At 39.2% G+C, this 20,667-nt stretch overlaps 2 protein-coding genes across 2 annotated transcripts; both read right to left on the bottom strand.

Annotated features, from left to right (window-relative positions):
- Positions 1–488: 488 nt before the first annotated feature.
- RRH (retinal pigment epithelium-derived rhodopsin homolog) lies at positions 489–10,802 on the bottom strand (the record flags this gene model as incomplete). Its single annotated transcript, XM_084204791.1, has 7 exons — positions 10,663–10,802; positions 7,138–7,328; positions 5,478–5,577; positions 4,643–4,796; positions 4,112–4,280; positions 1,899–2,077; positions 489–618 (listed from the first exon to the last, which is right to left on the bottom strand). The coding sequence occupies exons 1-7, from the start codon at positions 10,763–10,765 to the stop codon at positions 489–491; spliced, it is 1,026 nt and encodes a 341-aa protein (XP_084060917.1). The 5' UTR covers positions 10,766–10,802.
- Positions 10,803–14,487: 3,685 nt separating this feature from the next.
- GAR1 (GAR1 ribonucleoprotein) lies at positions 14,488–19,996 on the bottom strand (the record flags this gene model as incomplete). Its single annotated transcript, XM_084204274.1, has 6 exons — positions 14,488–16,964; positions 17,310–17,417; positions 18,139–18,274; positions 18,703–18,762; positions 19,581–19,735; positions 19,819–19,996. 6 exons carry the CDS (start codon positions 19,994–19,996, stop codon positions 16,951–16,953), a joined length of 651 nt encoding a protein of 216 aa, XP_084060400.1. The 3' UTR covers positions 14,488–16,950.
- Between the last annotated feature and the right edge of the window lie 671 nt (positions 19,997–20,667).

The raw sequence follows: 20,667 nt of genomic DNA on the forward strand, positions 1-20,667 counted from the left end.
ATATTTTGACAACCCAACATATACACAGAAACAGCACTTTGCAAGGCATATCAACATGAGCACTTGGTATGGACATATACAGCCATAGGGAGTATCCAGAATATTTGAAGTCTGAAAACTTTCAAGGGGAGCAGGTGGAAAATACCTCATTAAAGGAATTAATACGTAAGAAAAATCTGGGGTTACTTAACCTAAGAACTTCGCACTTCTGTCTTTCCTGTTCCCTCTGTCACCGTGTCTAGCTCTGTAAGAGATACCCTTTGCTCTTACAGCTACTTTGCTACCCTTTTTTGTTTGGGACAGACATATTGGACCAATAAACCTCACTTCCAAAAGCTAAAATCTTGGCAGGTTTTGTGTCCTTAGCTTCTCTAAAAAGATTAATGAGACTAACATAAACCAGCTAGCTGGGAAAGATTATTATTCAAAAAGAAATTGTCCAAAAGATTAATTAACTTGAACCCAGATTTCACTTCTTTCCATGCAATTCATGCAGGCAAATGACTGGAGTTCTGCGTGGTCAATGCACTTTGAGACACACTCATGGGCAAAGCATTGTTTATGGTTATCTCTTGCCTTGTCTGACATCGCACCATTGCCAGGATCGCCCTCCGAAACCTGCCAGGGCAAGAAAGGGAAAACAGAAAGATCATTAGCTGGAGAACAAAAGAGAAAGGAAAAATTTGGTAAGATGGTCTTAACTATTACAATAGTTTTCAATTTTAGTAGAATGTATTTTATAAAAAAACATGTATTTGGAATTCAAAAGGACCTGGGTCTTTTACACTTCCAGGTACAGGAGTGTCACAGACACATTCTATGAAAAATCCTTTCTTTAAGATTTTTTTCTCCTGAGAAGCTGAGAGGCCTCAGGAACAAAATGTAAACAATAATTATCTGCTGCTGTAGAATGCAACAAGTGCATCTTTGATTAGTCCATGTTAGTTGTTTCTAATTAATGGCCAGTCACAGTCCAGCTATCTCGGACTGTCTGAGAATTACGAGCTTTTGTTATTCATTCCTTTCTATTCCTTTCCTTGCAAGCCTTCTGATGAAATCCCTTCTTCCATTCTTTTAGTATAGTTTTAATATAATATATATCATAAAGTAATAAACCAGCCTTCTGAAACATAGAGTCAACATTCTCGTCTCTTCCCTCATCCTAAGACCCCTGTGAACACCACCACAGCAGTGTAAAGCTAATTTCATTTAATAAATAGGGTTCACAGCAGCTTTTGTATATCCCAGGAGAGCATACAGTCATAATAAAGATGAACTCACAGAATGGAAAAAAGCACAGATATTTTTCCATTGACTCAGCAGGTATGTTCACCCAGGCAGAGATCACAGGCTCTGCCTGAAGGTTGGTAGCAGAGACAGGAAGAATGCCTCTTTGCAAAACACAGTCCTCAGTCAGAGGCACTGGCTTGATTAGAGCATTTGTTATGCTTGCTCAAATCAGAATAGGCTTAACCTATTTACTTTAATGAAAAGGGTCAATCCATCCTAATCCATTAGAATATGATACATCCCAAATCAAACATGAAAATCTACACCAGTTACATGTCACTAAGACCACACACTTAGGCCACAGTCATTAAAACCAGTCCACTACTGATGCAACCTAAATTCGGTACTGAATCCCCTTGAGAAAATACAAGTGGGACTTTCAAAAGCTCTTTTAGTATGTTCTCAAAAATATGTATCAATTCAGGATGTTGTGATGATGATCATAACAATTTACTTTAGGCTTTCCTGTCCAAAAGGTCATCTTCAGTAAATTAAAAGTGGCATACCCTTTGCTCTTCACTAATCAGCTTGCCATGTTTTACAGGTGATCCTTCTATACTTAGATGATATGCTAAAATCACGAAATAGACAAATTTCAGAACACTTACTTTTTGTTTGCAATGACATAAATGCAGGGATTATAGAATGTGGAAGATTTTGCGAAGAGAGGAGCTATGATGGCCATTGCAGGAGAAATTTTCTTTGGGTCTCCAAAGGAAGACCACAAACACACAATAGAATATGGAGACCATGCCACCAAGAACATTATAATCATCACAACAGACATCTGCAAAATGAGAACAGATACATAACCAGTATTACCTCAAGATGGAGACCTCACAGCAAAACCTCATAACAAAAGCACATACACCTAGTGAAAACAGAGCTATCCTGAATTAAATAATATAAAAAACAAGCACACCTGACACATTCTTACAGTTTACACTGAAATCTTGCTTTGGGGATTTATTAGCACACCTCACTGTATGGTGGAATTTCATTACATACAACATTCCTTCAAAATCAGCACTATTCATTATGTTAAATCTCCCCATCAGGAGTTTACCAGAGAGGACTTCATACATGAATTATGACCCCCATAACAAGTCACTCTGGGATGCTATTACAAACAATAAATATGAACAGAGACAAAAAATTAGGCCAAATATTTAATTCAGCTGTTAATAAAAATGTTTCATAAGGCTTAATTATGGTACCATTAAATAAAAGAAAGCAATTGTTCTAGGACATATAGTTAAGGAGCCCAGAAGTACCTGCTTGGTTCAATGAAGCATTATAGACTTGTTCAAGAATGATACAAAGGAGGTATCTGAGCTGTCATGTCTTCTCTGCCTGCCTACAGAGGGGACAACCTGGGCAGCCTGGGGCTCACACCCCAGGACATGTCATGCCACAGCCAGACCTGGACAGTGACAAACTGGGGGTAGCAGAGGGTAGGAGAGGTCATCAACTGAGACAGACTTTTCTGGATTTTGGCAGGGACACGAATCAGTAGTGGAAACTGGAATGGAAATCTCAAATGAATCAAAAGGACAAAACAAACCACTAGAAAACCAACCAAATCTGCAGGGCTGCATACACTGGATTCTTTAGTGCTGCTCCTAGTTAGTCTTTCAGAGATGAACAAAATGAGGAACAAGAAATAAACTGCTACTTTATATGAGCTGCTCTAGAGCACAATCAATACACAAGCAGTGACTCTCACAGAAGATCCCTATTTAAATGCAAACACAGTACCAAACACAACACCAAAATATATGAAAGAACCCTTTCATTTAGAAGTTTGGTGCATAGAAAGCTTAGAGGATGCTAATTTGCAAAAAGCAGATAGTAGTCCAGTTCCAAAGATGGATATTGCTTAACTCCAAAGCATTATGTTTTTTCTCTTTTTTTTTTATTATAACTTAGGGTCTTCAACTGTAAAATAGGAAAAATGCATTTTCTTCACAAACATGAGTCTAAATTTTTAACTCAGTCCTTAGTTTCAAGTATTCTGAAAGTTCTTCACAAAAGTAAAACACTCAAATTACTCTTTTTAGGTAAAAATACTATTCTTCAGAACTTAGCAATGAGAAAGTTTTCCAAGGAATGTTGTTTGTACTGATAAGCAATTCAAAAACATAGGTACATACTCTTCTGTCCAATTCTCTCTCACTTTTTCATTATGCCCAACCACAAATCACATCTTTACACAAAATCAAAGGAGCTGGTGAACTTCAAGATTTCTCAAGGACTTTTATACATTAAAAGAATGTCAACCTTCCAGGCAGGATATATCATTTAATGCCATAACTCACATTTGCTACTGCTTACATAAGAGATAAGCTCAACAGACTGAAAAGAACAAGGGATTGGAATTACACAGTTTGGGAGCTAGAAATGCACTCTCATTCCTAGGCCACGAGTTCAAGTGAGAGTTGACCAATCCATTTCAGACCAGACACATCTGTGAACCAAGCAGGAAGCCTAAGGACTCTGCAGACACAGAGTAAAAGTTCTCCTAGGGCACCTTGGAGGTACATTTCTAGGTAATGACAGAGAAGAGAGGCAAGGAAAATTCACAATGTTCCCAGTCTTCAAAGCAGCTAGTCATCTGGAGAGGGTATTAGACCAAAAATAAAGAATTTAGTGTGGTAAGTCAAGCTAAGAGTTTTCACCAAGGCATAGTATCAGCCAATATTTAGTATAAAAGAAAAAGGGGAATGTAGGAAACCAAAATACTTAAAAGACTGCACCATCCCTTTGCAAATAGGACTTTAACACAAAGAACATGCTTAAAACAAAACATGTACTCATTTACCTTTGTCACATCTACTTGGTCAGACCAATCTATGTTAATGCTCTCCAGGCAGTTACTGCTGGCATATTGTTTCATTGTCCGGGAAACATTGTAATAACAGTAAAACATGACTGTTAAGGGCACAACAAAATTAACAGCAATTACACTCATTGTGTAGGAAATAAAGGACCTGATAAGACAGAAAAACAAAACAGAGTAACTTACAAATAGCCATCCAGGAAAAGTTACCAAAGAATTTGGTATTTTGGTTTGATTATGACATTTTGTAACAAGCTCTAAAATAATAGGGAAAATTTTCTTTAGCAATTTTTTTTAATTAGAAAGTACAAGTGTTGAAGTTTCAAAGCATACCTCAACTCCTACGGGGTTTTTTGCTAGACTCGCTTTATGCTATTTCTATTGTTTTAAATTATTGTTAAAAATTTCACTTCATACTTCAGAAAGAAGTTATGCTCCTACAGCAGTGAATTAAACAATCTTAGACTTCAGTGAGCCAGCAAAGTTAAAAGAAAGAGTGAGGGGGAATCTTACGCATCATTTTTCCTCCAATTTACTGTGCACGTTGCTCCGGTGGGATCCGGAGCATAGCTGGCCCAGCCGGCAGTGGGCATGGAAGACCAGAAGACTGCATTTATCCAAGCAGCAAGGATGAGAGCGGCATAGCTACGCGTGGTCATTCTTCTTCCTGCAGCCAAGCACACACACAATTCTCATCTGCTGCTTCTTTCCAGTGTCAAACTAGAGTGACGAGTGGCTTCCAGCAAGCACATAATGAGTTAATAAAGACCTTTTCCAGTCCCAAACATTGTAGCATCCCAAACATTGTTTCGTTCTGCTGCCTCACATCTCAGTCCTTGAAGCCTTTAAAGCCACTTGAATGCCATCACCCATTCCAACTCAGCACACAGGCAATACCTGATCCCAACCCCACACCAAAAGCTTATTACGCAACCCTGTGTTCAAGTACATCCTTGGAAGATTGCAGGGGAGGAATTAACTGTTACAACACAGCTGCAACAGAGGAGAGAAAAACACCCAGGGGGTGTTAACAGAGGCACATACCTGCTTGACTGAGGTCAAAACCTCACACAGCCAGAGGCTTTTTGTGTGCTTCTCTGTATGCATGTGGTCCTCTAAAGACTGAAAATGGCCATAAAAGCACAATTTACAAACAGAGTAACAGCCTAATGATTAATTTTTCACTTTATCAAGCAGTATGCCAACTAGGTAACTTACTTAACCAGGTACTGTAGGATCAAGTTCTGCCCAGCGCTGTAACTATGGAGTCATTAATGAGAAAACAATACAATCAAATCAGAATTTTATTCCCCCCAACAGTGACTGAGTTTTGATCCTAAATCAGTACCTATATCAGGCCTGCAGATGGTCAGGTAACGATCAACAGCAACAACAGTCAGCAAACCAATGCTCGCCATCCCGAAAAAGATATTTAAGGCAGCATAGATCTGAAATTAAAACAAAAGCAAGAAAACAATTTCTGAAAAATCTTTCAAAGGTGCAAGCACAAATCTATGTACTCAATCAACACAATTCAGCCAGAGTTCTCTTCCATAAGCAAGGTCTTAAAGGCCTTAATTCAATGCAGGCAATTTGAAGGTGGCTCATTAGAAAGTAAACATTTCAAAAGCACCCACTTGTGTGTACATTAGAAATCCTAAAGACAGCAGTCTCAAAATCAAAGAAACACTGTCCTTCAATAAGTAAATTTTGAGATTCACAGTTTGGAGGGGTTTATTTCGTGTTATCAATATAAGTTAAGGAGACCTGAGGAGCATTTGGTCCATCAGAAAGTTACAGCTTTAGCAAATGTGAGGTTCTGAATTATCACTTCCATCTGTTGTGATGATTTCACAGATATGGCCCACTGATTTACCCGCTCAGGCTCCATTTTTAAGTGTGTCAGGTCTTTTGCACAGAGCAACACATGCTGCAACCCCAACATGCTCCAAATGCCTAGTCATCCCACGGGAAGCATGACCAGGAAGGATGACTGGGATGGCTGTGTTACCACTGGCACCCCAGTAATACAGAGCCCTGAGCCAGAGCACATGGCACTAGCAGTTATAACAGAACCACATGGCATTCAGCCATCTCAGATCACACGATTCATTTGGTTTAGGTTGATGTGAGCTGTGCTTCAAGTGGTCTTAACTCTCACGTCAGTGAGATCTCTCATCAACCTGAATACACCACAAGTCAATCCAGACCCAAAGATGTTAAAAGTGAGGCTTCCTGCCAAACAATGACTGAATTTTGACTGTGAAGGTACTGTCTACTGAGGCAAGTGATGTCAGGTTGTGATGAGCATCTGTTAGACAAATGTCCAAAATTTTTGCCTTATGACACATTTTCAGTATATGCCTTCACATTACTACTCATATTCGTGGGCACTTAAGCCCAACAGTCTATCAATTATGTAAATTAAAATCACAATACACAGTGAGCAAAGGCAGCCATCTCTCTGCTATGGAAGTATATGTTTTTAAGTGAGACAATTCTTAAAAATAGGCATCTCTTAAAAGTAGGCTATATCTTTAATGGAGACCAAAAGCCTTAGAGGCCTTCACTTTGGATATCCTATTAGTCCCATCCAAAAAGAACATGCTTTTACCAAGCAGAACCCACCAAGATCTGTCAAGCTCACCATCAAAACAGTAGCCACTATCAAAGATTTTTAGCTCTCAGCAAAATCATCAAATGTGCCTGCGCTACTATAACCATCTTCATTTCAGGATTTGATTTTGTAAGCCTTCTTAAAGCTATTTTCAAATGTCTAGTTCATAGATATAAGGTTACACTTTGTTTTAAGATTGTAAATATAGGCTTAAAGTGAAATTCACATGAAACACCATCTCCAGAAATTGCTGACATCACAGAACATCAGCTTCAGGTCCAGAGTCACATTCTGCATCTCCACCTCATCTCTTAAATAATATGAGGTAGAGCCATTACTTCTCAGTTTGCTTTTAAGTGCTGAAACTTTCTCTCTAACTGAATTGCAATACCTGGCATCCAGTATATCCAAATTTCCAGCTTCCATGCAGGTCTGAAGCCGCAGACATGGGGTAACCAATGCCACTAACACCAATATCAGTAAAAGCCAAGTTGATAATAATTGCATTGGTTGCTGTCCGAAGCTCTTTGTACTTAACAAAGATGCCTAACACAACAATGTTACTGCAAATGCTTATCACTCCTGTAAAAACAGAAAAAGGAAAACTTTACAAAAGGTACACACCAGCCAGCAATACACATGGAAAAGAAAATGCAGCCTATTGTAATATGTAAGTCCCAAAAGAGATTTATTTTCAGTCAATTACAAGTTTGCAAAGAGGATAGACACCTGAAAAGGAGAAAAAAGCTTTTCTGATTAGCCAACCTTCACATGGATTCAGCCAATGAGACTTTTGATGCAATGACAACAAGCAGAGCAGAAATTCAAATGCATCTAGGATTACAACACCACTCTGGCCACCAAGTACACTGCTGACCTCCAAGGTAAAGAAGAATCCAGGTTGGTGACTGGTAAAGAAAAAGGGCTATAAGAAAAATTTATGCACCTGATTTAGAAGAAAGCCCCTGCCAACCCCTGAGATTCAGTAATTTTAAAATCAAATGAGGTAAACTCATAACTACCCCTCAGCTCTGTCTCTTTTAACACCACCAAGGATGTCTGTTTTCAGGTGCAGGTCTCCTGTTGGAGGTCCAACATCTTTTGGCTCCACAGGCGCCATCATCTATCATATTCATATACTCACGCATTTCAGGAATGACACTGATCCTATGTGCTCCTAAAATTTAAATAAACAAGGAGCTAAGGACCTGATTTGAAATGAACACCACAATAAAAAAATCCCAGTGCCAGTTCTGTCAGCTCTCCTGTTGACAGATAGCATGTCATCTCTTGGGAGAGAGGGAGCAAAGGAGAATTCCAAGTTTAATAATGCAGACTTCTTACAAGGCAAGTTTTAACAGATATTACAGCTACCAATAATGAAATCAGACATAGAGCAGGAATGTAAACTCATATCCTCAGGGTGAATAAAAGATCTTTCTAGACACACTTAAATTTAATAATTCAGAGTCCAGCCTTAAAAGTAAGGTGGGGAAAGGGGAGACAGTGAAAAACAGGGAAGAAAAAGTGGAACCTACATTAATTAAAAATGTTAGTATCACTAAAATCAACTAATAACAGAGCAAAAAAAGAATGTTTTGAAGAACAAAATATAAGACGAAAGATGGACTCCATCTTGAACAAAGTGAGAAAAAACATGTAGATACAAGAAATGATCTCTTCCCCGTTTCTGAGGAATAGGTCAAGCAGATGAATGAAGTTTCACCAGGTAGGAGTTAAGCAGTGCCCATTAAAAGAGCATTGAAGCTGGTCAAAGTGCTGGAGCACAAATCTTATGAGGAGCAGCTGAGGGAGCTGGGGATGTTCAGCCTAGAGAAAAGGAGGGTCAAGGCTAACCACCCGAAAGGAAGCGAAGTCAGGTGGTGGTCAGTCTCTCCTCCTAGGAAACAAACGACAGGGTGAGAGGAAATGGCCTCAAGTTGCCCCAGGGAAGAGTTCTTTTGGATATTAGGAAAAATTTCTTCACTGAAAGGATTATCAAGCACTGGAACAGGCTGCCCATGTAAGTGGTTGAGTTGCCATCCCTTGGAATGTGTAGATATGGTGCTTAGGGACATAGTTTAGGATGGGACATGGCAATGTCAGGTAGTAGCATCAAAGTAAAAAAAATCAGGTACATGTATAACATGGAATTTACCTTTCCACTTACCATTTTAAAATTATACCAGAGCATTCACCACTACAAGCAGAAAGACATCCATGAGGCAGCAGAGCTTGCTGCAGCCTGAGTATCCCTGCTGTCATTACAAAAATGAATACAATGTCCAGTGTAATGCTTAACAATTACTTCCTTCCCAGAAAACAAGAAACACTTAAATCTTTTAAAGAGCAGCATAATGATGAACACTGCACTCAGACTTAATTCTTATTCTTACACTTCTGCTTATTAACAAGGCTTAAATCTTCCAGATGTGAAATTTGCTGCAGTAAGGCTGATGCAAAGCAATCAATCATACTTTCAAATATTTTATGGACTTCATGGTCAAAAACTTTCTCATTAAGAAAGTAAAGATTTATTAGACTCCCCCAACTATAATTAGAAATAAAAAATTGAAAAAAAACTAAAAATGCAAAGTAATCCAACTTTTTTTTTTCCCATGACATTTAATTTCCATGCAAGATTAAGAAAGAAGAGCTGGCTTGATTCTGGCTAATTCCATTGATACCCTATGATCACCAATGATAACTTTGATCCCTAACTGTTTGACCAGCTGGTCAAAACTATCTGAAAATATCACCTTGTTACATACTACATAATCAATTTTAATAAAAATATAAGAGGTATATCTAAGCTTTCAACACTTGGCAATTATTTATCTCTACAGCTTCTTAAGAAACCTACTGCTCTGTGTAGCTGTTCTATTAATTTCTCCAAAGACCTTAAATAAATTATTGTCTTTGCATCCAAAAATTTCCATTCTCCAGCACAGCAATTTGATACTCACCACTTCAGACATATATGCTAAATAAACTGAAACCATTAGCAATATTATTTCATATAAATGTAAAATACATTAACATCTTACAGTATTTTAAAATCTAACTACAACTTGGAAAAATTTGTGGTACAGTCAATGAATAAAGACTAAACTGATTTGATTTCCCATAATAAAGGTATAGAAGGCCTGTTTTTAAACACAGTAGGTTTCTGTTTTGGTTAGCTGGATATTTCATTACTATGGCACTCACTGCTTCAGATAAGCACTACTGAAGAAGCTGTGGTTATATAATGAATAAGTTTTTAAGGGGAGAATAAGAATAATTTTATAATCATTCAAGTTTAGCCAAAGACCACTGCAGTCACAGGGAAAAAACACGATGTAAAACCTCACAGCATGCTTTTCTAACACGTGTCATTGGTGAAAAATACAGCTGCAACTGGAATCTACCCTTCTCTGATTAATGACCAGCTCTCTCCCTCTAAGTCACATTCCAACCCTTCCCCTTACATCCCCCTAACAGACACCCGCTCACATGCTCAGACTACACATATATTACTACAAACATGTGGCCCAGGAGAAATCTCAAGATAGCTTCAAGCACATCACAGAAAAATGCAAGATGTGGCAGCTATGCCCTATTTTTATCTATTCTGCAAGCTGGCAGAAACTAATTCTCACTCTCTTCTATAATTACATATCAACAAAATGTATTCTTTGGGACACAATGCTGCCTTCAAATATAGAGCAGAAAACTTAGATTCTGCACACTTCAAATGTTTCTGCATAATTCAGTCAGGCAGCTGATTGCTAACTTGTCAGTAAACATAGAGAAAAGGCATCAGTCAGCTGTCTAATACAAAATGAAATACCATCACTATTGCTGTACAAAATGAGCCTTCATATCTACAAGTTCTATTTTTAAAAGTTACGCAACAATTTGCCAATGCCCATACCTGCTGTTATTAAGTAAGCTGCAACTATGTTGTGTTCAGTCTGTGTGAAGGCTGAATGAGCTTCATTGTCACTTTCTGAGGAATTGGATGAATTCCAATGCATTGTCGTCTATCCTCTGAAACAGTTCATCAAGAAGACGAAACACTACAAAACCCTGTCAGGCAAATTCTTTCATTATTCAACAGACTCACTGAACAATTAAAAGAAGGTGGATAGGGAGGAGTTCCCTCTACCATTGACAGCTTCCAAGCATGATTTAATTGGACTAAAGTGGAAAGAAGTTTACGCTCCAAATCTATGCAAGAGATTGTTAATTAAAACAAAGAGCAGCACAGAACTGAGTAAATTTTGAACAGTGTGCTTAAACTTCATTCTTACTGCTAATGAGATTAACTGTCACATGCCCCCAAACTTTTTCCCCTCAAACCTCTTGTGCAATGCTTTGGAAACCTCAACAAAAGTTGACTCAGTTCAATCAATCATCAGCCTGGCTTGGAACTAATTCCCATTATCACGCAAAGCACAAAAACCTGCAGTACAGCATGAAGAGACAAATGTCTGTTTCCTTAAAAACAGGATACATTTACTCTAAAGCCCATCCCTTCAAATCTTTAAAGACTTATTTCTTCAAGGTTCTGTTTGATTTAAACTCTCTGACAAAGACACAAGAAAAATACCAGTATTTTCCTAAGCGAAGCATGACTTCCAGAAAACTCAGCTGCTACATCTCTAAAATAGCCTGGTCTATAGAAAATGGTTGTTGAATATGCCTCCCTTTCTTAAACACAATATATGCAAGCTTACTTCGAGCAAATTTTTCAAAGCATCTAACTGGGCATTTTTCAAAGATCTGAGCAACAAAAGCTCATGTTTTCTTCCCTTCAACAATGAGGTACCAGCACACCAAAGCAAAGACTGTTTAAAAAACCCTGCATAAATAATTGCTGCAAAAAGTCCTTGCCCAAAGGGCTTTGTATACAGAGCATCAGAAAGCAACTGTTCCGCCAGTCCTGCTTCATTCAGTTTTTGCCTTCAGTCAGTATTAATACTTTAAAAGTGACAAAGATGAGCACCAGTGGCTCTTCAGTTGTATGTGGTAGGTGAAGCAGGTCCCAGGCTAGGGCTGTGCCTTCTGAGCAGCAATAAGGGTGCAGTGACACAGGAATACAGTCATCCCATGGAAAGTATACCTGAAGAGCTCTCTCTTCTCTAACCTGTGAAATATTCATAGAGCGCTCCCTCCCACTCCTCGGTTCTCCAAAACAAACATCCTGCATCTTTCTTTTGAATATAAAGGTAAGAAAATTTTTACATAAACTTGTGCAATCACAGCATTTAGTCAACATTACTACACATGATCTCCTGTCACAATCCTGCAAGCAAACGTTTCCTTTAATGCCCCACATCTACACTCACAGCTCTCAGGGTATTTGTATTATTACAGTCTTTTTCCTGTCAGAGAGGATTAGGCAGGAACAGGGTGGGAGGGTTCAAAAAGGAAAGATGATCCATTTGGCAATGAAGCCACTTTCCTCGTGCAACACTGTCGTGCACTGAAAGATTTGGCAGGGCAATAATTTGATTTCTTTGCTTTCTTCCTCTGACACTTTGGCAAGACTTTCAAAAGCACCTCAGATCTTGCAGCTTCCACAGAAGTCAGAGCTTGCAATGTTGAATGCCTCAAAAAAGCAAACCATTACTATTTTTACTCTGACATGATTCCAGATGTACAGTAGCAATTAACAAAAGAAATTTTATACTTGTTGATTTAAATACAACTTTCTAATACATGCAGTCCCTCCTATTTACCAATTGTTTCTGTCTCTTCTCAAATTTGACTAATTTTACAGCAACTAGAATTGACAGAGAAAAGCCAAAACTAAAGGCAGACATCATCAAAAGTATTGTTTTTCTTCAACACTGTAATTCATAAAATAAAGTCAAAAAGATAAAACAGGAAATTAAATGTTGAAGTATAAAAATAATCCACAGCTTCTAAGCCAGACAAAATATGTCTTACCACATTGCTTATTAATACTGGTATAAGAAGATGAAATCCAAAACCTCAGGCTGTTTTTATCCTTCAATAACATAGCACTACAGGTGTCAGAGGGGCACCTTATAAAGTGATGCTTTTCCTTCCCACCTGTCCCAGATCAGTAGCAAAATGTAACTTCTATTAAAATCCATTCTTCAATTTGCATGTATCTCTCCATATATGTGGGGCAATGCAATGTGAGGTTTAGCAAGCTGCTTTCAGTTATGTGTAAAATATATTTCAATGCATGAACGATGTGAGTAGAGAAACGTACCTTTTGCATTAAAAATAAATAAACTGGAAACCAAAATCAACCCCAAACCTCTTCCTGTTTCCAGTAACCCTGCTACAAATCCATCCCAAACCCTCCCACCTTTACTATGCCCTCCACCGCTGGAGGGCCCTCTAAGCCAAAACGTCCCTTTAACCTTTTCCCAAAGGCATGCAAATGCTTCACACCCCAAGGAAAACAAATGAATAACTTACTTCTTTCTCCTCATTCGCAAGGCCTTTTACAAGATTTAAACTGTTGGTTAGAAAAGTTTCGTTCTATAGAGAGCTTCAGCTGACAGTCCTGAAAGATGCACGACCCCACTAAGATTTTTACTTGCCATACATCACACAATAGCAAGGCTTTTTTTTTAAATAAACAATGCTCTTCCTTGCCAAGACAATGATTTCACACAACTGCAAATTACTTTGCACCAGTATATGTGCAACAGTCCAGCATTTCTTCAGGCAAACATCCACATGTACAAGTCAGTGCCAGAGAAAATCCTTCCTGTTCTACAACTGCCAGTGTTACAGACTTACATTAAAATATCCCAACTATTTTCTGCACTTCATCAAATTTCTATAAATAACACAGCAAATCTATGAACTACATTGAGCCATCCTATCCCAGAAAACACAAGGAAAATCAACAACTCCACAAGGAATGCAGGGCCACTAAAGCCATTCTCATTAGGTAACAATTTAAGCCTTATAATACACTGCCATGTATTACCATCTGTTTAAGGAGGATTTACATCCCAAACAGAAAAAAAAATAACTCCAAAATTTTGCTGTGTCATGAACAAAAGGCTCCAGGTCTTCTAAATACTTGTAAGCAATCCTGGTGACACACCTGGAGTCAGTTTCAAAATCAGCTCAAAGTCAGAGCCTACACCTGGGTCAAACATTGCCATGGGAGTGGAGGACGACACAGGTAGGTGACACCACTACTGCTGCATAGAGCTGCTCTGAAGCCCACCTGAGCTTCAAAGGAATTTCCAGGACAGCAACCCCCCCTTGTGCTGCTGGAGCAGATGGCAGATTAGAAGCTATTTAGACAGTCCAGCTATGTGCTCCAAGGGCTATCAGAAAGGCGAATATAAATACAACGAACACCAAACTGCCATCCAGAGCCTACAGCAGCACCCTACCCCCATTCCCCCCACTTCAGATAGCACTCTGACTTTTCTTCCCCAGACACTACAACTACCTGAAATTTGCCATTTCTGCCAACACACCTATTTCTGTCACAGTACCTGTGAGCCTCTGGCGTATTCTCTGCAGCAGCGGCACAGAGTATCTGTAATGATGCACATAAATAAATCCAGAACGTTTCACTTACTAAGGGTGGGAGCACTGTGACAGACTCACAGCCGGAATTTGAATTAGAAGTTCAAGACTGAGAGAAAGGTGTCATACAAAATTAGAGAACTTAATATTTCATTACAGCATTACACTGCAGACAAGACATCTTCATTTTTTTGAGACTGAATTTTAATCTGTTACTGTTAGCACCTTACTTATTAGAAGGGCAGGGTCACACCATGGCACAGAGAAGACAACACAGAACAGGGACTTAATGTGCCTTGCAAACACCCCCCTTCCCCAGAATGGAGAATGAAAAAAAGGCATCATCATATGGCAAACACATCCAGACAGATTCCTCCTATGTTCTTCCATCCTAAGAACATCCTACAATCTCCGCGGAGATCTAAGATTTCTCCGGATATTTGCATCAAATCCAAACAGCATTGTTTGTGTGCATAGACCATGCCATAATGCTCCCTTCCCTATATCCAAGAGGCCAATCTCTCCTCCAGAGCTGCAATGGATATTGGTGTTCAGCCCCTCTGCACACAGAGGTCAGAGCCTTCACTTTGCCCTTGCAGCGCCTGAGGCTGACTCACTGCTCCATCTCTGAGAGACTCAGCACACTCTGCTGCTCCTGGGCTGCCAGGCCACACTGCCTGCAGCCAAACACTGCCAGCCACACCCTGCACTCCACAGGCAATGGCAGGAGCCTTCTGACACCCTGGCAAAAAGCATGTCCCTAAAGAATAGCAAAGAGCAGCATGGATTTGGGTGTACGAGTGAGGACTGTGTTATGTTAGTCTTTCAAAGTCAGAACAGTAAGGAAAGAGTATCCAAGCCAGCTGCCCACTATTGAAGCATCAGTGAAGAAACCCAGCACAGCAGAGGACCCAGCTGCAAACACGACAGAAGTACTGACACTGCAGATGCACTTGGTTTGTGTTGTTCAGCTGCAATATGGAATGTCCAAAATGCAATTACTTGCAAAGAATTTAGATAAAAGGCAATTTTACAAAACCTCAGGTCAAAGCCCTGAGGCACTTAGGCCTAGCAATGCACAGCAACAAAAGCTTAATGATTCTCAGTTCTGGATTTAACTGACCTGGCTAAAGCTAGGCTTGTAGCAATACCAGGAAAAAAATATGGAATTCCTCATTTCCTGAATTTCCTGGGGTTAAAAGTAGAGTCAGCTTCTTCTCACAAAAGCAGACCTAGCAGAACTTCAATGTTCTGTGGTTTATTTAAGAACATTTTTATCTATTATCCTTTGCAGCAACTATTCACATTTAAATGAATTCTTTACTGTTTGTTTTTCCACTCTTTCAAGTTTTGTTCGACATTGTTAATAGTAATGGTCACATTTGTTAAAACATGCAGTAACTGTCCAATCCTAGCACTGAAATATTACCTCCTGCCTTTGTTAAGCTGAAGGCTAAGACAATTAAACTGCCTGTTACTGCATTCATCAATTAAAAAGCATAAGAGTGCAATCAATTCTGAAAGGAACTTTTTTCACACTGAACAAGATGTTCAAAATACTTGCACATACATTATTCTACAGACCCCTTTTCAAAACTGCTTGGTAGGAGAGTCTGTGAACAGACTCCTGGTGCCAGCTGAAAGAGATGCAGGAAGTTCTATTTTTACCTATTTTATTTCCAAAGTTCCAGAGCAGTGGCACCCTTGTCCCCTCCATCCTTAGGAAGACACAGTCACTATCTTTCCCACAATCCTCATTTTGCATCCATTTAAAGAGACCAAAGACTCACACAGACTTTGTCATGCCTTTCTAACCAATACATAACTGAAAGCATTGTGTGCAGAGGAGCCCTATGATGAGCTATTTAACCTCAGCTCTACACAAACCCAGAGCACCACAGAGGTGCAGTACCAGGACATCAAAACCTCAAGAGAAACAGGCTAATGGGGAGATGCAGGGTCAATAAAAAACCCTTAGCCTTTTAATATCAGTGTAATTAGATACCATTAGATGACTGAAGTATAGTATTAATCTTGTCTTGTTCTTTAGACAGCATCTTCTAAGAGGACTATGTCTTAATGCCTTTGGCTTTCATTAATATTTATACAGAAAAATTCACCAAATATACTCTGCTGTCTTCTCTATTATACATTATTATGCATTTAAAAGTTATCAACACAAAAGTTTGAAATTTAATTTATAAAAAAAGGTTCACAAAGGTTGTTTAAATGGCATGTCCATTTCAGAGCAGCCCAGAAGATTCAATATAAAAGGAGGATGAGAACCAAGGATCAGTCACGCACAGGTTCACACTGAAGTATGTGCATCCAGTGAACCTGTAGGGTCTTTTGAAAACCCATTTCAACGGACTCTTTACTCCCAACTCCAACATGGAGTTAAGCATTGACTGCACTGCTTGTCAGAAACAAACAGTTTAAGAATAACATCGAATTGTGGCTCAGTGAGAAAAGTTGACACATATTCTGAGCAATCTTCAGCTCTTCACCTGGGGCTACAATCTCCTCATACGCCCATCAACAGTCATGAAGTGTAAAAATAATCATCATTTGTAGCTTCAAGTTCTTTATAAAAAGATTTTCAAGGTCCTTTACAAAAATTTTTCATGGTTCTTTGCTTCTGCAGATGACATGATAAGACAATGAGGAGATACTTATGGATCCATTTTTAATGTCCTCTTCCTATTTTAAGAGAAAAGAAAAATACATCAAATAATTCTTATCTTAGTTGTGTTTAAAGCAAATTATATCCATAACATTGAATGAATTGATAGAGTAAAATGCAAAAAACTAACATGGTTTTTACACATGCATCAACAAATGCAGTACTGTGCTTCAGGTTTAAACTACCAGGGTGCCCAGAAATGTCTTGCATAGAACTATAAACATCTCTAAGACATTAAATACTATAAGACATTAAAAACCACAACATTCTGTTAACATTTACAAGTTTTAAATTATTTATATCTACAAGCTTTTTTTATAGGAGCTATTCTTATTACTGAAAGGTAAAAGGCACACACTCACCCCGAAAGCCTCCTCCACCACCTCTTCCTCCTCTGAATCCTCCTCCTCCGCCTCTACCTCCTCTGAATCCTCCTCCTCTTCCTCCACCTCTGCCTCCTCCAAATCCTCCTAAACAAAAGAAATAAATTATCCTTTGAGGAGCATGTAAATTCTTGGTTTTGTGCAACAATTTATTTCATAGACAGCTTCTGAAACTAAACGAACAACAACAAAAAAACAGAAACTGTCAATTGCTGGACAGTTACCAGGTCAATTACTACTAGCCCGCTTCTTCTAGGGACCATCTGGAGTATTTTAGGTATTGCTTAATATCTGATAGAATATGTCCAAAATACTAAAGAGACTGCAAAAAATTACATACATGAACCAGTAATTCATTACAACTATTAGTAATTATTATCTATTAATTACAACTCATCATTAAACCAAACAAACCAAACTACTTTGAAACACTTGTGCCTTGCTGCAAAGGGGCAGGGTATAGAAAAGAGAGAAGAAACTGTGATGTAAGAAGAGATAAACTTCAGCTTTAACTGAAGAGCTCATCACAGGTGTTCAAAGTTTTCTGTCTTCGTTATAAATCAGCATTTTCTCCTCCCTATGCTTTGGAGCTGTTATTTAGCCAGTCTTGCTACCTGAAAGGTATCACTGCCTTATCTATAAAGTCATGAAGAAACATTTTTATTTGCAATACAGCTGTTGATATTCAAGTACTCACCAGCAGCTTTAGAAAACAAAACACAAATACTCCACAGAACAAATGACCAAAGCAACCCACGGCATCTCAAATAACTCCAACATCCTGCAGCTTTCATTCTTGTGATCTTACCTCTACCACCGCCTCTTCCTCCCCCACGTCCACCACCACGTCCTCCTCTACCACCTCCTCTGGGAGCACCTTTTTCTCCAGGGGGCCTTGGCAAAAATCTCTGAAGAGGCAGCAGCTTTGCTGGATCAATGTAAAACTGCAGGAAGAGAATTCTATTAGGCTTTCAAAATACCAAGACTAAAAAGCACGTTAGTATCTCCCTTTAAAAATATCCACAATTTGGTATTATCCCATTATGTCAAACGGTCCTCTGCAAAAAGCCAAACAGAGAAAGCACGCAGGAAGAAAATCTCAGAATTAAAGAACTACTAAAATATATTGATATTTGTGATTTATGGTGATATATGTGTGGTTTTGTTGCATCTTTTCTCATGGGGCAGGGAGAGGGAACAATGTGGCAAACACAAAACTGGAAAGGATGAGGAACATAATTCCTATGTTTACATAGGACAATCTGCTTTTTAAGCTATTAAAAACTTAACAAAGCTTTTATTATCTGCTGACAAATTAGATGTAGCAAACTGATGACATTCATTAAAATTCTTGTTATTGAGATTGACTTACCTTTTGCATTTTTTTAAATGAAGAGGCTTTCATGTTCTCAGACAGTTTCACTGAAAAATACTGTTGGTTTCCTTAAGGAGCATTGCAGTAACAAAACATGCAAAACTGCCATTTTGATCAGTACATGGAAGGAACATTCAGACATTTTCTAAGTTATTATTTTATAAATTCAGCAAAGCAAATTTTATCACAATTGCAATTAAACCTGAACATTTTACTTCACATGTAATGTGGGAGAGTAAAATGCACGTAGCTAGTGACAGGTGCTCAGCCAACCAACACAGGCTGAGTCTTAGCTGGGTAATTCCCCCAGCTATCCTGCTTTTGTCATGGATTCTGTCCACCTGGCAGTGACAACAAAATGTACCCAGTGTGTTCGTGTCAGGCTGGCTCTGCCAGAGATGTTCTGGCACATCCCACTTTTATGGGCAGGTTAAGTAATAAACTGGACAATGAGCCACAGGACATCTCAGTATAAACTCACTTTATAATTAGATAATGTGCTGGAGCATGAGCAAGGTCCCCTAACGCACAAAAAACCCCAAGACCCTTGATCCAACTCTGTTATAGCTTAGTAACCCATAGGAGAAAATTTGGTCAGTTAGCCAGAAAAAGCAACAAGCTGAACCACCATGGATGCAAAACACATCATCAGTACTGGTAAAGAGTGAAAATCTCTGATTTACTTCATGTACTCTGTCATATCAATAAAGCTCTAAGGCACTTAATGTAAATGAAGCACATACAGTTGCAGCAAGACTCACATATAACTGGCAGCCAAACCCTGAACTATTTTAAAATCCTAGAGAAATCCCACTTTATATCCAAACAACTAAAAAAACCAAATATTGTAAGTCACACATTTTTTTGAAGGATACAAAATCTCTCAGCTGTCCAAATATTTCATCCACTTTGCCAATCTGCTCCTTATTATCCAGGTACACTGGGGCATTGAAATAAGGCACCTTGTTTTCTTCTGTTTTACATTTACAAACTAAGTCATCTTCACAGGGATGCATGAACTCTCCCAACACTGAAATAAAGGACAAACAAGCTAAAGGCCTGGAGCAGACAATCTAAACAAAGTAATAAATGACGTTTCTCCATGTAACTTACAAACTACCCTTTCTGGAGGGCCCTGGTCATATCCTCCTCTGTTGAAGCCTCCTCTTCCACCTCCCCGTCCAAAGCCACCTCGCCCGCCGCGGTTGAAGCCACCTCTGTCGCCACCACCTCCTCCACGGTTGAAGCCACCTCCTCTTCCTCCTCCACCTCCTCTTCCACGAAAAGACATTCTCTACTGTTTCCTGCATTGTGAACAAAAAAAAATCAGTTGTCTGAGATGTAAAAGATGCGTCCCATTTGATTTGCTGTCTAAATTGTGGTCTCCTGTCAGCCTGGTTTGCTAATGTAATGGTTCATTGTTTTCAATCCTCACTAAAAACATGCCGGCCTATGAAAAGTTTGCACCTAAGATGCAATCCACTGCAACATCCAACTGCAAAAAGTGACTAGCAGTGATCAGCTAGTCATCTTTCACTCATATGTATAAAGATGCCACATCTGATGGCAGTCCCCAGGCCCACAAGTAGCACAAAGCGAGAACATCATAGAATGGTTTGTGTTGGAATGGATCCTAAAGGTCAACTTCTTCCAACCCCTCTGCTATGTGCAGGGACACCCTCCACAGACTGCTCAGGGCCCCAGCCCACGGGGCCTTGAACACTCCCTCAGATGGGGCATCCACAGATTCCCTGGGTAACCTGTCCCAGCACCTCACCCCTTTCACAGAAAAGAACTTCGTCCTCATATCCTATCTCAACCCACCCTCTTTCAGTTTAAAACCATCTTCTCTTATTCTACCTCTATGTGCCCTTGGGAAAAGTCCCTCTGGAGCTCTGCTGTAGCCTCCTTCAGGCACTGGAAGGCTGCAGTAAAATCTTCCCAGAGCCTTCTCTTCTTCAC

Source organism: Fringilla coelebs (genome assembly GCF_963513975.1).
Source record: "Fringilla coelebs genome assembly, chromosome: 4".
Lineage (NCBI taxonomy): Eukaryota > Metazoa > Chordata > Aves > Passeriformes > Fringillidae > Fringilla > Fringilla coelebs.